We start from the raw sequence: 21,629 nt of genomic DNA, 5'->3' as shown, positions 1-21,629 counted from the left end.
TCAGCCAGATCGTGAAAGAATGTCCTCTACGAGCAATCACTGGGCCTGTGGAGGAGCTACATCAAGTACGGTAACCCCTACGGCACTCACTTGGCTGGAAGGACTTGACATCAGCTTGTGATGAAATCTCAAAACCCTGCAGTTGTGTGTGTATGTGTGTGTGTGTGTGCCTCCTAGTTAGTCTGTAAATACTCTATATCCATGTATATAAATATGTTTATATTTTTCTAATAATACTTATATGTAAAATACATTTAAAACGATTGTCAACTGAAGCATCATACGCTAAATAATAATAATAATAATAATAATAATAATAATAATAATAATAATAATAATAATAATAATAATAATAATAATAATAATAATAATAATAATAATAATAATAATAATCTCCTTGTCCTTTGCTTCCGGGCTGATGTTGAGCCTTATCTTTAAAAGAAGGCACTAACTACCGCAAGCGACTTAATTCACTAAGGAGCCCAAACAACATTTCAATCAGAAGAAGAAGAAGACTTAATTCACTAGATGATGAAGCAATAGAACTTCCTTGGAAAAGGAAGTACTGCAGAGCTGAGAGCTTATTCTTTGACGTCTGGTAGGGTGTTTGTAAACAAAAGTTTCCAAGATTTGGCGGCGGTGATTTATGTGGATTATGTGAAAAGAAGTCTTTGTGAAGTCTTTTCGAGATTGAATGCTGAGTTGCTGGTATTTTGATTGAAGGCGAAACAGTTTTATCGATAATTCAAGGTAAACGAAAATACTGTCGGTTAGGAGTCCTTTGTTGTGTGTATTTTGAAGGTTAGGTACAATTTTTCGTTTTTAACTTTCAGGGCAGAACCATGGGAAGGCGAAAAAGCAAACGGAAGCCTCCACCTAAGCGGAAAGCAATTGAGCCCTTGGACGTACAGTTTAACTGCCCATTTTGCAATCATGAAAAGTCATGCGAGGTCAAAATGTAAGTACCGGTGTATTCTTGAGATAAAGTTGTATTTGTAAATTCCCATGGCATTATTGAGTGGCATGGTGAGGGTATCAACAGTGTATCCTTCTATATCTTAAAGTTTACTGAGCAGATTTTGTAGAACGTAATATTCTTCAGTACCGTATCAGTTTTGGTAAATCGTAAAGACGCACGTATTATTTCTTCACTGTTAGTTTTGAAAACTCCCCAAATTGCACATAGTATTGTATTTCCATACTTTTGCTCTAAGTAAGTGTACTTCTTGGGGCGGGATGGTGGGTTCCTGGACATTGCAAAGAACACATCTCTCCTCTGAAACGCTCTCCAAGTAAGATTTCACTAATTCCACTCACTTGTAACATTATAAATTTCGCCGGTCTACGGGCTGTACTAATACCCTGTCTATATTAGATTTTTTCCTTTCTCTGAGAGCTGGGGGAGTGGGGGCGTCCCCACCTTGCCCCCGGGCATGGGCGCCCATGGTTAGGGGCACGCAGCTTTGAGCTTGCATCAGGAAGATAGTGGGTTCGAACCCCACTGTCGGTATCCCTGAAGATGGTTTTCCGTAGTTTCCCATTTTAACACCAGGCAAATGCTGGGGCTGTACCTTAAGGCCACAGTCGCTTCCTTCCCACTCCTAGCCCTTTCCTATCCCATCGTCGCCATGTGTCCATGCGACGTAAAGCAAATTTTTTTTTAATGTGCGGTGTGCATGGCAGACATGGGGTGATCACAGCTGATTCTGGTTTCAAGCAGTTCATTGCTTGCCTCACCACACAATGTACTGACAGTGCTGTGTGGTAGAATTTTACTTAAATTAATCAGTGGCTGCTGTAGTGGAAACAGCCAAGGAATGCCTTGGAACAACTGTGTGTAAAGATGGGAAAAGGCGAACATCTTGGTGGAATGATGAAGTGAGAGCAGCTTGTAAACGTAAAAAGAAGGCTTATAAGAAATGGCTCCAAACAAGGGCCGAGGCAGATAGGGAGTTGTATGTAGATGAAAGAAACAGAGCGAAACAAATAATTGTTGAATCCAAAAAGAAGTCATGGGAAGATTTTGGTAACAACCTGGAAAGGCTAGGTCAAGCAGCAGGGAAACCTTTCTGGACAGTAATAAAGAATCTTAGGAAGGGAGGGAAAAAGGAAATGAACAGTGTTTTGAGTAATTCAGTTGAACTCATAAAAGATCCCAGGGAAACACTGGAGAGGTGGAGGGAATATTTTGAACATCTTCTCAATGTAAAAGGAAATCATCCTGGTAGTGTTGTGAACAGCGAACCTCATGGGGAGGAGGAAAATGATGTTGGTGAAATTATGCTTGAGGAAGTGGAAAGGATAGTAAATAACTCCATTGTCATAAGGCAGCAGGAATAGATGAAATTAGACCTGAAATGGTGAAGTATAGTGGGAAGGCAGGGATGAAATGGCTTCATAGAGTAGTAAAATTAGCGTGGAGTGTTGGTAAGGTACCTTCAGATTGGACAAAAGCAGTAATTGCACCTATCTATAAGCAAGGGAACAGGAAGGATTGCAACAACTATCGAGGTATCTCACTGATTAGTATACCAGGCAAAGTATTCACTGGCATCTTGGAAGGGAGAGTGCGATCAGTTGTTGAAAGGAACTTGGATGAAAACCAGTGTGGTTTCAGACCACAGAGAGGCTGTCAGGATCAGATTTTCAGTATGCGCCAGGTAATTGAAAAATGCTACGAGAGGAATAGGCAGTTGTAGGCTATTTGTGGTTCGTAGATCTAGAGAAAGCATATGACAGGGTACCGAGGGAAAAGATGTTCGCCATACTGGAGGACTATGGAATTAAAGGCAGATTATTAAAAGCAATCAAAGGCATTTATGATGACAATTGGGCTTCAGTGAGAATTGATGGCAGAATGAGTTCTTCGTTCAGGGTACTTACAGGGGTTAGACAAGGCTGTAATCTTTCACCTTTGCTGTTTGTAGTTTACATGGATCATCTGCTGAAAGGTATAAAATGGCAGGGAGGGATTCAATTAGGTGGAAATGTAGTAAGCAGTCTGGCCTATGCTGACGACTTGGTCTTAATGGCAAATTGTGCCGAAAGCCTACAGTCTAATATCGTGGAACTTGAAGATAGGTGCAATGAGTATGGTATGAAAATTAGCCTCTCGAAGACTAAATTGATGTCAGTAGGTAAGAAATTCAACAGAATTGAATGTCAGATTGGTGATACAAAGCTAGAACAGGTCGATAATTTCAAGTATTTAGGTTGTGTGTTCTCCCAGGATGGTAATATAGTAAGTGAGATTGAATCAAGGTGTCGTAAAGCTAATGCAGTGAGCTCGCAGCTGCGATCGACTGTATTCTGTAAGAAGGAAGTCAGCTCCCAGACGAAACTATCTTTACATCGGTCTGTTTTCAGACCAACTTTGCTTTACGGGAGCGAAAGCTGGGTGGACTCAGGATATCGTATTCATAAGTTAGAAGTAACCGACATGAAAGTAGCAAGAATGATTGCTGGTACAAACAGGTGGGAGCAATGGCAGGAGGGTACTCGGAATGAGGAGATAAAGGTTAATTTAGGAATGAACTCGATGGATGAAGCTGTACGCATAAACCGGCTTCGGTGGTGGGGTCATGTGAGGCGAATGGAGGAGGATAGGTTACCTAGGAGAATAATGGACTCTGCTATGGAGGGTAAGAGAAGTAGAGGAAGGCCAAGACGACGATGGTTAGACTCGGTTTCTAACGATTTAAAGATAAGAGGTATAGAACTAAATGAGGCCACAACACTAGTTGCAAATCGAGGATTGTGGCGACGTTTAGTAAATTCACAGAGGCTTGCAGACTGAACGCTGAAAGGCATAACAGTCTATAATGATAATGCATGTATGTATGTATGTATGTATGTATGTATGTATGTATGTATGTATGTTAATCAGTGGCATAAAATATAGTTGCCATATAATGTATCTCTCATTGTTCCAAATTGATGCTAATAAGGAAAAAGTAACAAAGCCAATAGTAACTTATAGCCTAATTACATATATATCAGAAAAGCAACCAGATAACCATATGTTGTTGGCATATGAATTAAAGTACCGAGCGAGTTGGCTACGTGGTTCGAGGCGTGTAGCTGTTAGCTTGCATTCAGAAGATAGTGAGTTTGAGTCTCACTGTCAGCAATAGTTTCCAGATTTTCCCCACTTTCAATCCAGGCAAATGCAAATGTACCTTAATGAAGGCCATGATTGCTTCCTTCTCAGTTGTAGCCCTGTCCCGTCCTGTCATCACCATAAGAACTCTCTAAGTCCGTACAACATTTAAAGGAAAAAAAAAAAAACACACAATATGAAATTAACATTAGGCCTATAGCATGAATACAATTTTTCAATATGGTGGAAATGTTCCCTTGAGCAGTGGATTGACCTTGTTATGAAATTGCTATCTTATCAGATGAGCAAGAATCAAAGCTAAATTGCCAAAGATCTTGAATTGTTAAGTCACATACCGGTACACATCTTAAGACTTGAGCTGTGACTCATTTTTCACAATTTAATAATCAAAAACTTCAATGGCATAGTTTTCTTTATTTTAACAGATTTAGCTTAGGCCTATACCACAGAGTAAGTGATATTCGGGTAAGGGGAGATAATAAGGAAGAGATAGGAGATTGTAAAGTGTACTTGACGGGTGTTAGAATGGGAAGGGCAGAGTCTGGGGTAGGGCTCTTTATCAGGAATACCATTGCACGCAACATAGTTTCTGTTAGGCACGTAAATGAGCGATGATGTGGGTAGATTTGTCAGTTGGAGGAATTAGGACTAGAATTGTGTCCATGTATTCACCATGTGAGGGTGCAGATGAGGATGAAGTTGACAAGTTTTATGAAGCATTGAGTGACATCATGGTCAGGGTCAACAGCAAGGATAGAATAGTGCTGATGGGCGATTTCAATGCGAGAGTTGGGAATAGAACTGAAGGATACGAAAGGTTGATTGGTAAATGTGGGGAAGATATGGAAGCTAATGGGAATGGGAAGCGTTTGCTGGACTTCTGTGCTAGTATGGGTTTAGCGTTACGAATACATTCTTCAAGCATAAGGCTATTCACTGCTACACATGGGAGGCTAGGGGTACCAGATCCATAATAGACTATATCTTAACAGACTTCGAATTCAAGAAATCTGTTAGGAATGTACAAGTTTTCCGGGGATTTTTCGATGATACAGACCACTATCTGATCTGTAGTGAACTAAGTATCTCTAGGCCTAAGGTAGAGAAAGTGAAATCTGTCTGCAAACGAATAAGGGTAGAAAATCTCCAGGACGAGGAAATTAGACGGAAGTACATGGATATGATCAGTGAGAAGTTTCGAACAGTAGACAGTAAGCAGGTTCAGGATATAGAAAGTGAATGGGTGGCATGCAGGGCTGCTGTAGAAGAAACAGCAAGGGAATGCCTAGGAACAACTGTGTGTAAAGATGGGAAAAGGCGAACATCTTGGTGGAATGAAGAAGTGAGAGCAGCTTGTAAACGTAAAAAGAAGGCTTATCAGAAATGGCTCCAAACAAGGGCCGAGGCAGACAGGGAGTTGTATGTAGATGAAAGAAACAGAGCGAAACAAATAGTTGTTGAATCCAGAAAGAAGTCATGGGAAGATTTTGGTAACAACCTGGAAAGGCTAGGTCAAGCAGCAGGGAAACCTTTCTGGACAGTAATAAAGAATCTTAGGAAGGGAGGGAAAAAGGAAATGAACAGTGTTTTGAGTAATTCAGGTGAACTCATAATAGATCCCAGGGAATCACTGGAGAGGTGGAGGGAATATTTTGAACATCTTCTCAATGTAAAAGTAAATCATCCTGGTGGTGTTGTGAACAGCCAAGCTCATGGGGAGGAGGAAAATGATGTTGGTGAAATTATGCTTGAGGAAGTGGAAAGGATGGTAAATAAACTTCATTGTCATAAGGCAGCAGGAATAGATGAAATTAGACCTGAAATGGTGAAGTATAGTGGGAAGGCAGGGATGAAATGGCTTCATAGAGTAGTAAAATTAGCGTGGAGTGTTGGTAAGGTACCTTCAGATTGGACAAAAGCAGTAATTGCACCTATCTATAAGCAAGGGAACAGGAAGGATTGCAACAACTATCGAGGTATCTCACTGATTAGTATACCAGGCAAAGTATTCACTGGCATCTTGGAAGGGAGGGTGCGATCAGTTGTTGAAAGGAAGTTGGATGAAAACCAGTGTGGTTTCAGACCACAGAGAGGCTGTCAGGATCAGATTTTCAGTATGCGCCAGGTAATTGAAAAATGCTACGAGAGGAATAGGCAGTTGTAGGCTATTTGTGTTTCGTAGATCTAGAGAAAGCATATGACAGGGTACCGAGGGAAAAGATGTTCGCCATACTGGGGGACTATGGAATTAAAGGCAGATTATTAAAAGCAATCAAAGGCATTTATGATGACAATTGGGCTTCAGTGAGAATTGATGGCAGAATGAGTTCTTCGTTCAGGGTACTTACAGGGGTTAGACAAGGCTGTAATCTTTCACCTTTGCTGTTTGTAGTTTACATGGATCATCTGCTGAAAGGTATAAAATGGCAGGGAGGGATTCAATTAGGTGGAAATGTAGTAAGCAGTCTGGGCTATGCTGACGACTTGGTCTTAATGGCAAATTGTGCCGAAAGCCTACAGTCTAATATCGTGGAACTTGAAAATAGGTGCAATGAGTATGGTATGAAAATTAGCCTCTCGAAGACTAAATTGATGTCAGTAGGTAAGAAATTCAACAGAATTGAATGTCAGATTGGTGATACAAAGCTAGAACAGGTCGATAATTTCAAGTATTTAGGTTGTGTGTTCTCCCAGGATGGTAATATAGTAAGTGAGATTGAATCAAGGTGTCGTAAAGCTAATGCAGTGAGCTCGCAGCTGCGATCGACTGTATTCTGTAAGAAGGAAGTCAGCTCCCAGACGAAACTATCTTTACATCGGTCTGTTTTCAGACCAACTTTGCTTTACGGGAGCGAAAGCTGGGTGGACTCAGGATATCGTATTCATAAGTTAGAAGTAACCGACATGAAAGTAGCAAGAATGATTGCTGGTACAAACAGGTGGGAACAATGGCAGGAGGGTACTCGGAATGAGGAGATAAAGGTTAATTTAGGAATGAACTCGATGGATGAAGCTGTACGCATAAACAGGCTTCGGTGGTGGGGTCATGTGAGGCGAATGGAGGAGGATAGGTTACCTAGGAGAATAATGGACTCTGCTATGGAGGGTAAGAGAAGTAGAGGAAGGCCAAGACGACGATGGTTAGACTCGGTTTCTAACGATTTAAAGATAAGAGGTATAGAACTAAATGAGGCCACAACACTAGTTGCAAATCGAGGATTGTGGCGACGTTTAGTAAATTCACAGAGGCTTGCAGACTGAACGCTGAAAGGCATAACAGTCTATAATGATAATGCATGTATGTATGTATGTATGTATGTATGTATGTATGTATGTATGTATGTATGTTAATCAGTGGCATAAAATATAGTTGCCATATAATGTATCTCTCATTGTTCCAAATTGATGCTAATAAGGAAAAAGTAACAAAGCCAATAGTAACTTATAGCCTAATTACATATATATCAGAAAAGCAACCAGATAACCATATGTTGTTGGCATATGAATTAAAGTACCGAGCGAGTTGGCTACGTGGTTCGAGGCGTGTAGCTGTTAGCTTGCATTCAGAAGATAGTGAGTTTGAGTCTCACTGTCAGCAATAGTTTCCAGATTTTCCCCACTTTCAATCCAGGCAAATGCAAGTGTACCTTAATGAAGGCCATGATTGCTTCCTTCTCAGTTGTAGCCCTGTCCCGTCCTGTCATCACCATAAGAACTCTCTAAGTCCGTACAACATTTAAAGAAAAAAAAAAAAAACACACAATATGAAATTAACATTAGGCCTATAGCATGAATACAATTTTTCAATATGGTGGAAATGTTCCCTTGAGCAGTGGATTGACCTTGTTATGAAATTGCTATCTTATCAGATGAGCAAGAATCAAAGCTAAATTGCCAAAGATCTTGAATTGTTAAGTCACATACCGGTACACATCTTAAGACTTGAGCTGTGACTCATTTTTCACAATTTAATAATCAAAAACTTCAATGGCATAGTTTTCTTTATTTTAACAGATTTAGCTTAGGCCTATACCACAGAGTAAGTGATATTCGGGTAAGGGGAGATAATAAGGAAGAGATAGGAGATTGTAAAGTGTACTTGACGGGTGTTAGAATGGGAAGGGCAGAGTCTGGGGTAGGGCTCTTTATCAGGAATACCATTGCACGCAACATAGTTTCTGTTAGGCACGTAAATGAGCGATGATGTGGGTAGATTTGTCAGTTGGAGGAATTAGGACTAGAATTGTGTCCATGTATTCACCATGTGAGGGTGCAGATGAGGATGAAGTTGACAAGTTTTATGAAGCATTGAGTGACATCATGGTCAGGGTCAACAGCAAGGATAGAATAGTGCTGATGGGCGATTTCAATGCGAGAGTTGGGAATAGAACTGAAGGATACGAAAGGTTGATTGGTAAATGTGGGGAAGATATGGAAGCTAATGGGAATGGGAAGCGTTTGCTGGACTTCTGTGCTAGTATGGGTTTAGCGTTACGAATACATTCTTCAAGCATAAGGCTATTCACTGCTACACATGGGAGGCTAGGGGTACCAGATCCATAATAGACTATATCTTAACAGACTTCGAATTCAAGAAATCTGTTAGGAATGTACAAGTTTTCCGGGGATTTTTCGATGATACAGACCACTATCTGATCTGTAGTGAACTAAGTATCTCTAGGCCTAAGGTAGAGAAAGTGAAATCTGTCTGCAAACGAATAAGGGTAGAAAATCTCCAGGACGAGGAAATTAGACGGAAGTACATGGATATGATCAGTGAGAAGTTTCGAACAGTAGACAGTAAGCAGGTTCAGGATATAGAAAGTGAATGGGTGGCATGCAGGGCTGCTGTAGAAGAAACAGCAAGGGAATGCCTAGGAACAACTGTGTGTAAAGATGGGTAAAGGCGAACATCTTGGTGGAATGAAGAAGTGAGAGCAGCTTGTAAACGTAAAAAGAAGGCTTATCAGAAATGGCTCCAAACAAGGGCCGAAGCAGACAGGGAGTTGTATGTAGATGAAAGAAACAGAGCGAAACAAATAGTTGTTGAATCCAAAAAGAAGTCATGGGAAGATTTTGGTAACAACCTGGAAAGGCTAGGTCAAGCAGCAGGGAAACCTTTCTAGACAGTAATGAAGAATCTTAGGAAGGGAGGGAAAAAGGAAATGAACAGTGTTTTGAGTAATTCAGGTGAACTCATAATAGATCCCAGGGAATCACTGGAGAGGTGGAGGGAATATTTTGAACATCTTCTCAATGTAAAAGTAAATCATCCTGGTGGTGTTGTGAACAGCCAAGCTCATGGGGAGGAGGAAAATGATGTTGGTGAAATTATGCTTGAGGAAGTGGAAAGGATGGTAAATAAACTTCATTGTCATAAGGCAGCAGGAATAGATGAAATTAGACCTGAAATGGTGAAGTATAGTGGTAAGGCAGGGATGAAATGGATTCATAGAGTATTAAAATTAGCATGGAGTGTAGGTAAGGTACCTTCAGATTGGACAAAAGCAGTAATTGCACCTATCTATAAGCAAGGGAACAGGAAGGATTGCAACAACTATCGAGGTATCTCACTGATTAGTATACCAGGCAAATTATTCACTGGCATCTTGGAAGGGAGGGTGCGATCAGTCGTTGAGAGGAAGTTGGATGAAACCCAGTGTGGTTTCAGACCACAGAGAGGCTGTCAGGATCAGATTTTCAGAATGCGCCAGGTAATTGAAAAATGCTACTAGAGGAATAGGCAATTGTGTTTATGTTTCGTAGATCTAGAGAAAGCATATGGCAGGGTACCGAGGGAAAAGATGTTCGCCATACTGGGGGACTATGGAATTAAAGGCAGATTATTAAAAGCAATCAAAGGCATTTATGTTGACAATTGGGCTTCAGTGAGAATTGATGGTAGAATGAGTTCTTGGTTCAGGGTACTTACAGGGGTTAGACAAGGCTGCAATCTTTCACCTCTGCTGTTTATAGTTTACATGGATCATCTGCTGAAAGGTATAAAATGGCAGGGAGGGATTCAATTAGGTGGAAATGTAGTAAGCAGTCTGGCCTATGCTGACGACTTGGTCTTAATGGCACATGTGCCGAAAGCCTGGAGTCTAATATCTTGGAACTTGAAAATAGGTGCAATGAGTATGGTATGAAAATTAGCCTCTCGAAGACTAAATTGATGTCAGTAGGTAAGAAATTCAACAGAATTGAATGTCAGATTGGTGATACAAAGCTAGAACGGGTCGATAATTTCAAGTATTTAGGTTGTGTGTTCTCCCAGGATGGTAATATAGTAAGTGAGATTGAATCAAGGTGTCGTAAAGCTAATGCAGTGAGCTCGCAGCTGCGATCGACTGTATTCTGTAAGAAGGAAGTCAGCTCCCAGACGAAACTATCTTTACATCGGTCTGTTTTCAGACCAACTTTGCTTTACGGGAGCGAAAGCTGGGTGGACTCAGGATATCTTATTCATAAGTTAGAAGTAACAGACATGAAAGTAGCAAGAATGATTGCTGGTACAAACAGGTGGGAACAATGGCAGGAGGGTACCCAGAATGAGGAGATAAAGGCTAATTTAGGAATGAACACGATGGATGAAGCTGTACACATAAACCGGCTTCGGTGGTGGGGTCATGTGAGGCAAATGGAGGAGGATAGGTTACCTAGGAGAATAATGGACTCTGCTATGGAGGGTAAGAGAAGTAGAGGTAGACCAAGACGACGATGGTTAGACGCCACAACACTAGTTGCAAATTGAGGATTGTGGCGACGTTTAGGAAATTCACAGTGGCTTGCAGACTGAACGCTGAAAGGCATAACAGTCTATAATGATAATATATGTATGTATACCACAGAACTGTAAAAGAATGTAACGTACTATCATGCAGTAAAATAGATGTGTGTGGACACTGCAGCCTATATAGAAGATTTTTTAAAAAATATACAAATATCATCAAACCATTTCTCCAGTTATTATGGGAAAATAGACACTTGTTTTTGCAAACTGTCTGCCTCCTGTTTAAAGCACAAATAAGCATATTAAGAAATCTTATCCAGACTGAATTTATAGCATGGGGGAAGAAATGCCAACTAAAAGGACAAGAGGGACATTTTTATGCTGCTACTAATACCAGTGTTAGGAAGTTACAAGTAGCATCCAGTACTAAGACAAGCTTCTTTCTAATAACTTACCAGCATTGAAGAAAGACATGTAACATCTTCCCAAAAATGCCACTGGGCCGATTGCAGTTTAGCCTACCCTGTAAAGGTGAAGGGTAAACATAACTGGACTTGTGAATAACCACCTAGCATGTTTTAGCAGACCGAAGGTCAAGAAAAATCTCAAGATTTCAGGTTTGAAAATATGGAAGCTAGTGAAGTATCAATGTCTTTCAACATTCCAATATTAGAAGAGAGCAGATGAACCTATAGATTTATTTTAGTTCACAATAAAATAATAGTTCGGTCAACATTTCAGTGAATCCCACAAAAGCAACCTTTGTGTGGGCTTGTATACATTACTTGCATCATAAAAATGATTTCAATAACAAGTGGCCAAAATGTGGTTTAATTGGAAGTAAAAATATGGCACCCGTTCAGTCTTGAGTTATTTACGTATTTTTCCTTCGCAATTCAAATATTTATGGGGGGAAAAAAATATACTGTATATCGCCGTGCCAGTGCAAGACTACGATATCTGCAAATATCATGTTATTGAGAAAAAGGGTTTTGAAGTTTTCTATAACTTTGTAAGTTATTAGCCTCTCGACAGTGTGAAATTAATTTATATACGATATTAACAGAAGGAAGGATCCACCTTTCAATACTCTGTTATTAAGTTGAACCTCAACAGTCAACTGTGATAGCCTCAAACTATAGAATGTGTAGGCTACTACTAGTACCGGTATGTAATATTTTAAGATTTCTTATACTGTGTCCAAAGCTTTAATTAAGCACAGTGTTGAGTGCAACATATGTACTTACAAAGTTAAAATCTACTGAAGATTGCCTAAAATAGGTTGAAACATGTTTGGTCATTGAATAGGAGGACCCAATAAAGTGTATGATTCAGTACTGTCAATATGGATATGAAACTGATATTATAAAATGAATGTGAAATTCTGTAGAAAATTTTGAATTTTGTATATGTTCTGGTTAATTGCATAGTTTATAATATCCCTTTATTTAAAATTATGAATTTTGTAATAAAGACTCACAAGAAGGACCAAAATGCAGATGTCGTGGGCTTGCACTGACTGCTCTGTGAAAATTATTTAGACAGTTATTAAATTCCAACACTTCAGTTTCAGTTTTTCTTCCTTTACTGCCATATTCAAATATTTTATACACATTTATAATTTGACCAAATCACTAGTTACAAAAAAAAAAAAAGGCACACTGAACCTGAAGATGGTATGAATGTTGGAAAATAGTTCACAAAATCATCTTGAGCATGTCATTTGCTCCAATAGTCAGAACCTTATTCCTTTTCCTTTTCAAAGAATGGGTGAAGCAAGGTCTTTCTTCTTGCTGGCTGATATTTTTGGAGCCTTTCTAAAAGCAGATTTCAGTATGCGAGTTTCAGGATGATGATATGGATGGCTCCTCTTTGTCTTTCTGTTAATATTCTCTTGTTTATATTCCTTTTTAGTGGTAGGAAGTTTTATAAAAGAACACCCCCCCAGGGGAATTCTTCTTCACCGTTATCACAGTGGCAGCATTCCATAAAACTCTCTCCCCTTCGTCATTGATGGAAAAATTGTTGCCAATGTCATTGCATCATGATTTCCAATCTATGAAGTCAGATATTTCCATTTGTCTTACAAGGTAAGGTTTCCCACTCTTTGTTACAAGACTTGTGATAGTAGCAACATTAGAGAGGACCCAATTTCAGAGTTTTTTTCTTCTCATATTCTATGCAAGAGTGCATAATGTCTCCCTCATTCTGTGTGTGTCCTACCACCAAAAATCTTATGTTGAATAGAAGGAATTTCTAACTTTAGGACAGCGTAAAAGTATGCAGATAAGACAAATTTGTTCTTATTTTGTCCAACACAATTGTGTAGCTAGAAAAATAACTTTTTGATTTGGGTATGCTTTCAGGAACTCCATTATGCAGCTACCAGCTTCAATTGCACCTCTTCCAGCTTGACCTTCATGCCACATGTAGCGTCTTCCACTCTGAAATTAAATCAATTTTCTTTTATAGTAAAAGCTTGGTATTTCACCACTTGGCAGAGGTGTAACAGCTTGAAAATCAAACACAGCCACAACTCCACACTTTCCCTCAGTGGCCTGATGAATATCATTTTCTTTCTCCCGTCTCATTGTTTTTTTCTTTGCATGATGTCTTTTGTGTTTGTCTTTTAGTTTTTGCTTTTCTTCTTTCGTAAAATTCTTATATTCTTCACAGATCATACACTGATACTTCTTAGGTTTATGAAACCCTACGTTGAATTCTGTATTAAATATTGTTTAGTATACATGCTTATTTGCAATCGGTTCATTGTCTAACTTACATTTCTCAATATACGTGCGGGATAATGTGACTATATCCAACAAACCTTCAAAATAGTATCGTGTTGTATCAGCTTGAATGTAATGAGACCATTCTTGGAATTGAGTTGATGATGTGTTGCCTCACTCCTTCCCTTCTTTCTTCTTCAAGGAAACCTTGTTTTAGGAAATAACTGTAGAAATCATGGTGTTTCCCATGTCAAGGGTTTGCATGAACATCATCTTGCAAACCTTTATTTTATCACCTCTTATGGTTAAACTGTAGTTCATGTTCAATGACCTTTCACTTCCTGGAGTGATTGTTTGATACTTCGGCTTTACTTGCGTCAAGTTGTGACTAATAAATTGTCTCTGCTTGTTCAAATCTCCAAGATCCCAGAAGCTCTTAAAAATTGAAACCATATCCTTCTCTGAAAGCGAACATTTAAATTTGCACTTTCCTTGGCATCCTTTCCTTAAGATTCTATCCTTCCTATAGGCATGGCACCATTTCTGTTGTTTACCAACTGCCCTTACTTTAAGTTTTCTTATGTTTCGAGCCCATTCATGTTCTTGGCGAAGATGTTTCTTCGGGTGTCTGTGTTTCTGATGTGATGTTGAGCGATCAGGCTTACAGTTGCTTACTAAATTGGCTCTTCTCAAAGTAACAGAAATGTATGATGTTTTGTTAAATGAATACTGAAATTTTAGAACTTTTGAGTTCTTTGCTAGTTGAAGATAGTTCTTTGTCTTCCATATTCCTCTTGTCTGGTTTGTTGTCATCATAGTTATCTTCCTTCTCTTCTGAACTACTCGTCTCAGGAATGTAGTCTTAATCATCACCTTCTTCTTCTTGTACTGATCTTATTTCACAGAGGTAGTTCATGTGCTTTGGAGCATCACTCACACCATAACTTGAATTAAGTGAATTATAATTGGAGTAATCTTCCAGTCCCAGGAAATTAATCTAAAATATACAGGAGTTATACATGAATGATTACGAACATTAAAATCACACATGGTCCTACAGTGGTTTATTTCTATTCTATAAAAAATGGAAACCAATTCAATTCTTTGGCCTACTCACAGTATTATTAAACCCATGGGTTTGTTCTGATGAAGGCAGCATCTCTGCAGAATAACTTGAAAGTGTAATAAGAATACGTTGCTTGGTACATCGAATTTTCATGTTCTATTTGTTCCATAACATGAGAAATTTCTACTATATTTGAGCCTTTGTCGTCTGGTGGTGGAAGTTCCTTCTATTCAACCCTTCTCATAAAGGATGGTGTGTTTTCTGAAAGTCTGGCCTAATGGAAGCAAATATAATCATCCCTCATTATGAACATTACACCATGCTCAGTTATTTTCTTTTTATTTAATAAAATACCAAACCAAACCCCATGGCACTACAGCCCTTGAAGGGCCTTGGCCTACCGAGTGACCGCTGCTCAGCCCGAAGGCCTGCAGATTACGAGGTGTCGTGTGGTCAGCACGACAAAACCTCTCGGCCGCCATTCTTGGCTTTCTAGACTGGGGCCACCATCTCACCGTCAGATAGCTCCTCAATTCTAATCACGTAGGATGAGTGGACCTCGAACCAGCCCTCAGGTCCAGGTAAAAATCCCTGACCTGGCCGGAAATCGAACCCGGGGCCTCCGGGTAAGAGGCAAGCACGCTACCCCTACACCACGGGGCTGGCTTAATAAAATACTATATAGGCTAAATATAATACTAGCACTAAACGATGAAAAGAAAATACTTGTAACCACTAGTAATGGTATTCACATTTGAAAACAATTACTTGCTTTAGCAGAAACTAAATAATACATACCTTTCTCACCAAATCTAACAACATTTCACCACGAGTACGATATCTCTCCTTCATATTTATATAATCCATCACTTCACTGTAATACACCCACTACCACCACACTGAATGAGGTGAAGTGAATGAGCGGGAAAAGAAGAAAATCTGTACTCATGGCAATACAGAAGCCAGGTATTCCGGCATACTTTAGCTTTGGCCCTTTCCTCATCTTTATTATTACTGGAGGTAGAACATTAAAAATATATGGTCCTAGATATGCTGCATGTCGATGTCCAAGAAGTGTGTTACTTGGGATTGGTAGTACAGATCTTAATTGTAGTCTTGTGCCATGGCATGTACATTTCTAGTCATAGTTCTTTACTGTGTGTGTTGTCACAACTTTTGTGCATAACTGTCTGTTTAACACCTTAGCTAAATTGAAAATGTTACCAGATTCTAAGCAGTGCTCACGCAGAACCAGGTCAATTGCAGATACCGTGGTCTTACACTACAGGTAAATGAATTCTCCTTCAGTTTCCAGTGTAAAACCGATGCATCTGCAGATGACGCTGTTTTCCACTGAACGTCTTTAAAAAAAAACTCCTATATAAAACAAATATATTTTACTTCAAGGGCCCAGTGATATAAAATTACCAGTTTTCGCACTTTTACATTGAAGATCACACTAAAAGAGACCGACTGGTGTTTTAAAAAAAATTGAAAAATTTGCACTTATTGTGGTTTTGTACTGACACGGAAAAATGTGCACATTTTACATGATACAATAGCATAACAAGAGAGATACTGCTATAGTACAGAGGGACATAATTTGTTTTACTCAGTACAACCTAAGTAATAAAGTTATTAAAGCAGTAATTAATTATTTGGCGTGAGGTTATTCTAATAGTAATGATAATACTTTTAATGCCTGTAGTGTTTTGGAAGGAGTTATCATAGGAGAAAATGTATTATATCATATCTTTTTGAAGAAGCCAGGTGTTCAGGCATACTTTAGCTTTGGCCCTTTCCTCATCATTATTATTTCTGGGGGTAGAGTATTAAAAATATGTGGTCCTAGATATGCTGCATGTCTATGTCCAAGAAGTGTGTTACTTCGGATTGGTAATACAGATCTTAGTTGTAGTCTAGTGCCATGACATGTACATTTCTAGTTGTAGAATCTGTGGTAGTTCTTTACTGTGTGTGTTGTCACAACTTTTGTGCATAACTGTCTGTTTAACACCTTAGCTAAATTGAAAATGTTACCAAAGGATTGCCATGCATAGTTTTTAGTATCTGCTTATGGGTGATGGATACAGGGATTGTATACTTGTCCATTGCCCTGCTCCATCCTGTAATTCCATATTGCAGCACAGAATTGACAAGTACATAATAAACATTCAACAATATTTTGAGAGACACAATTTGCCTTAGCCGCTAGAAGATGTATAGTAGAGTTTGAAGTCATCTCTCTCTCTCTCTCTCTCTCAGGTATGATAGTTCCATTTTAGATGACAGTCTATCACTTGTTTTCTGTACCATGATACAACTACAATCTTGGGGCCCACACCAGGACTACTTGATACAAGAACTGGAAAATAATTCAAAGGAAAGAAGCACGATTTGTTCTGTGTTATTTCCAACAAAGGAGTAGCATTACGAAAATGTTGCAAACTTTGGGGCGGGAAGACTTGGGAATAAGGAAATGAGATGCTCGACTATGTGGTATGTACCAATATAAATGGTCTGTTATTGGACATTATGTTTCGAGCTATCAGTGGAGAGTTGGCGTGGAATGACATAAGTAGGCGAATTAAGCTTGAGTGGAGCTTTTAAAAGTAGGAAAGATCATAATATGAAAATTAAGTTGGAATTCAGGAGGGCAAGTTGGGAGAAAATTCATTTATAGGACAAGGAGTAAGGGATTAGAATAAGTTATCAAGGGAAATGTTCAATAAATTTCCAAGTTCTTTGAAAATGTTCAAGAAAAAGCTAGCTAAACAATTGATAGGGAATCTGCCACCGGGGCAACTGCCGTAATTGATGATTGATTTACCTGAACATTTGTTCACATAGATTTTGATTTTTAAATGGTCTGGAAGTTGTAATATTTTATTGTGTAAATTGGCAGTGCAATAGGTGTTATTTTCATTTAAAGTCAGAAAGTTACTGTTCAACCATTTGTTTATTGTTATCATTGCTGTACCCTTGTTAAAAGTCTGTTCCCAAAACACTCCATTAAAAACTATTACCGTGTCATCAGTCTACAAGAAAATTTTCTCACATATCTGTAAATCACAAGTCATTAACAAAAAACAGAGGTTCATACTTTCTAAAAACCATGCTTTAAAAGACTAGGAAAGACAAAGTAAAAAATGAGAAGATTAGAGAATAAGCTGGAATAAATCAGTCCCTGAAGGAGACCATAACTAGGGCATGTTTGTGATGGTTTGGTCACGTCAAACGTATGACAGAAGGAAGAATTACAAAACAATGGTTGCATACTGAGATTACTGGAAAGAGACCTATTGAAAGACCTAGCAGGAGATGGCTGGACCAAGTGAAGGAAGATATTACATCCAAATGAATCAAGTGGGATGAAGTCTTGAAGAAGCATTGGTACAATGGAAAGCACTTGTAAACCACACCCGGGAAACTGGAGTGGAAACTTGATGATGATGACAGGTTCAAGCACTGCTGATATTTCGTGTGATACTCCAGTGTTAAAAATTCTTGATTTACGTATTTTATCCTGTATTTTAACTCTTCGCGCTCTATGCTGTAGAAAATTGGCTATGAGATTGTGTGGGATTCCCCGAATGCCTACCTTACATAATTTCTGTAGGTAACAATATCTTATGATTATTGTGTCAGAAGCTTTTTTTAGGTCTAGAAATGCTGCCATTGTGGATTTCTACAAATGATCTCTAAGGGCATAAATGGTGTCTTAAATTCCTGTTCTAAATCCATATTGGTTTGGAGATAATATTTTATGTTCCTCTAGAAAGGTTATGATCCTAACTTTAATGCATTTCTCTAGTAGTTTTGAAAAGTGTGAAGTTACAGATACTGGTCAAAAATTTTCCATCTTTGGATCCAGATTTGTGTATGTGGGAAATTGTTGCAATTTTGAAGCCATCTGGGAATGTTCCAGTCAACAGTGATCAGTTAAAGATATGTGCTAGTGGTTTAAGTACATAATGGTCCTATTTCTTTAATTGTCCTAGCAGATATTTTGTCATGTCCACATACTGATTTAATTCCTATGTTGGTGATTAATTTAGTTACCGTAATTAATTTTCCAATACCGGTTGTAAAAACAGTGATTATTGTTGCAGGGGATTGTATTGCCTTTCAATTTATTTGTTGTTAAATGTGCACTTTTGTTCTCTATGGACTGCGCTAATTTTGTTCCAATTTCTGTAAAATAATCTAGAGGTGCATCTGCAGTGCAAACTAGTTCAGTCAAAAGTGAGTTACTGTATCTAGTTTTATTACATAGGCCTAAATGGTTGGTGCAGAAATTTCTTCCTACTATTTCATTAATAATTTTCCATGTGTTGCTGGGATTTGAGACAGCTGCAGCAACCTTATTGGACAGGTACTTTTGGATGTTGAAAAATTAATGGGCATGACAAGAAAAGACCAAAAAAAATCTATCTGTACAGTGGGTTTTAGGATTTTGTTGAATTTTTAATGTTCACTGACATTTTTCCAGTAAGTTGTAACTTCAGAGCTTATTCTTTTCTGAATGACAGAGAATGCCATTAGTATTTGGTTAATGTTCTGCTGGAGAAATTTTTGGTTGATAAACTACAATATTGTTCCTGGCTACAACCCAAGTTCTTTCTTCCCAGGCTTGCTGTGGTTTCAGAGGACAGCATGACTAGAGGTATAAAAGTAGCATAATTTACATCTCTGAATATTGGATTCTGTTCAGATGTATTCATATACACCAGCCTCGTGCCACTAGATTTACAGACACATAAAAGAACCCCTGCAGGACAAAATTCCTGCATCTCTGAAAACCATAAAAATTATTATTATTATTATTATTATTATTATTATTATTATCATCATCATCATAATCTACTTAGATAGAGTTATTTTCTATTAACATTTCCTACATTTTGTAAATTTTATCGGTTTCTCTTTGTGTTCTGGTGGCATGGGCCTAATAGGTTAACATTCTGACCAATATTTCCCATCTGTAACTTGTGTTGAAGCATTTTTTCTTTTATATTCATGATTTCATGCTGCGTTTTGGGTCCAATGCAATGTGGCCACATAAACATAGAATCTGGTATATCCTGCCAGTTGAAAACATGTTCCATATGTTGCTGGTCCAGATTCATGCAGATAAAGCTGGATAAGGACAGGGGGAAAAAAATGACAAAAATTTCAAACTTTTATACAGGTGACAGAAGACAAGGAACATGAGATAAACTCAGCAACTGATGCTACCATGTTACTCTTCCCAATGGAAAAAGAAACTCTTTTTATAGTAATAAACATTTTACAACTATGACTGCCATTTTACTCTAATCGTGTGTAGTTTTTAGTGTGAAAAAGTGAACATTTTAGTTTGGTTTGTAAGTTGTTAGTAGTTTGTACCTCTATTATATTAAAATAATATGACTTAAGCTTTGATTTATTTATTTTTTTCTTGATTTCTGAATGCATATTGTGGTATATTATGGCTATTGCAATCTGAGGATTGATTAGTAATGAGCTGGATTTCATTGACCTTTTCTCTTGTTTTCTAGGGATAAAGCAAGAAATACGGCTCGGATAACATGTCGTGTCTGCCTTGAAGATTTTCAGACATCTATCAACTTCTTATCCGAGCCGGTTGATGTGTATAACGATTGGATTGATGCTTGTGAAAGTGCAAATTGAGTTTTCAGGTACCGTATATGGATATGAATGATTGGTGTTTGCAAGAACAGTAACTAATTATGCATTCTGTTGATCGTAGCTATACGTGTTTTGTTTTATATATACTGTAAATGTGTATAATCTCACTTTATCATGGACAATTATTACTTTGATCACGTTAGAGGAGTGTAAATGTGTACTTTTGCTGAAAGAGAAGTGTAGTAATGTAGTTCCTTATCTAGTTCATGTATCTCTGAATGGCTAAGCACATTTGTGACACATTGTGTGTTAACTTTAAAATGCCATGTTTTTTGCTGTCTACTTTTGGAATGATTGTCACTTCTTTCTTCAATACAGAAACAATTATGCATTTTTGGGATGGGGGACACATTAATTCAGTAGTATGTGATTGAATGTAGTAGTTTAATTTGATAATTTTTAAGAACAGAATGAACCTGTATAAAGGTATGTCACACCAGCACACTTCTGTTTAACTTTCTTAGTCAATGCTGTCTTTGATCGATAATTAAGTTGATAGATAATTTGGTTAACATTTACTAAGTGGAACTTTTCTTACAATGTTTGTGCCTGAGTCTGCATGAAGCATATTTCCATTTTCCAAATCGAAGTACAATGTAATACTACTAGATCATTTGTGTCTTAGACTTAATGTATAACCAACTTTGGTATACATATTTTAGAAGTTTATAAACAATGTAAACATTGTAAATTAACTTTGTTTAGAATTAAAAGTATTTATTTACTTTGATGTTGATTTTCTTTTAATTTGCTGTACTGATTAGATGAAGCCAACAGATCTCAAATTTTGCTATATAGGAGAAGCTAGGCTCTTTTTCTTAGAGCCTAGCTTCTCCTATATCAAATGACAACCTAGCAAAACATGAGGTGAACAATCAAATCAATAAGGCAGCACAATTTTACCACCAGGTAAGACACCTGCTGTGGGATGAGCAAATACCCATGAAAACAAAAATGACATTGTACAAGTCCTATTATACACCAATTCTTACATACAGTCTCGAAACCACAACACTGACCAATAGAGATAATTCCAAACTTCAGGCAGCTGAAATGAAATTCCTATGCACTATGATCCAGAAAACCAGGAAAGACAAGATTAGGAATGAGAAAATTAGAGAAGAAGTAGGAATAGACAATTCTCTCCTAAATAAGATTCAGATATCAAGACTGAAGTGGTTTGGTCACATGAAGAGGATGCCAGTAAACAGAACTGCAAGGAAGGAATTTGACAGAAAGGTAGAAGGAAGATGACCCGTGGGAAGGCCACGAAGGAAATGGATAGATTTA

At 38.2% G+C, this 21,629-nt stretch overlaps 1 protein-coding gene across 1 annotated transcript; it reads left to right on the top strand.

Moving 5' to 3' along the window:
• The first annotated feature begins 573 nt into the window (after positions 1-573).
• LOC136874782 (transcription elongation factor 1 homolog) lies at positions 574-21,067 on the top strand. Its single transcript, XM_067148458.2, has 3 exons — positions 574-750; positions 834-958; positions 20,189-21,067. Exons 2-3 carry the CDS (start codon positions 843-845, stop codon positions 20,319-20,321), a joined length of 249 nt encoding a protein of 82 aa, XP_067004559.1. The 5' UTR covers positions 574-750; positions 834-842; the 3' UTR covers positions 20,322-21,067.
• Positions 21,068-21,629: the final 562 nt, after the last annotated feature.

Source organism: Anabrus simplex, chromosome 1 (assembly GCF_040414725.1).
Source record: "Anabrus simplex isolate iqAnaSimp1 chromosome 1, ASM4041472v1, whole genome shotgun sequence".
NCBI lineage: Eukaryota > Metazoa > Arthropoda > Insecta > Orthoptera > Tettigoniidae > Anabrus > Anabrus simplex.
This window is presented reverse-complemented; position numbering and strand designations above follow the sequence as displayed.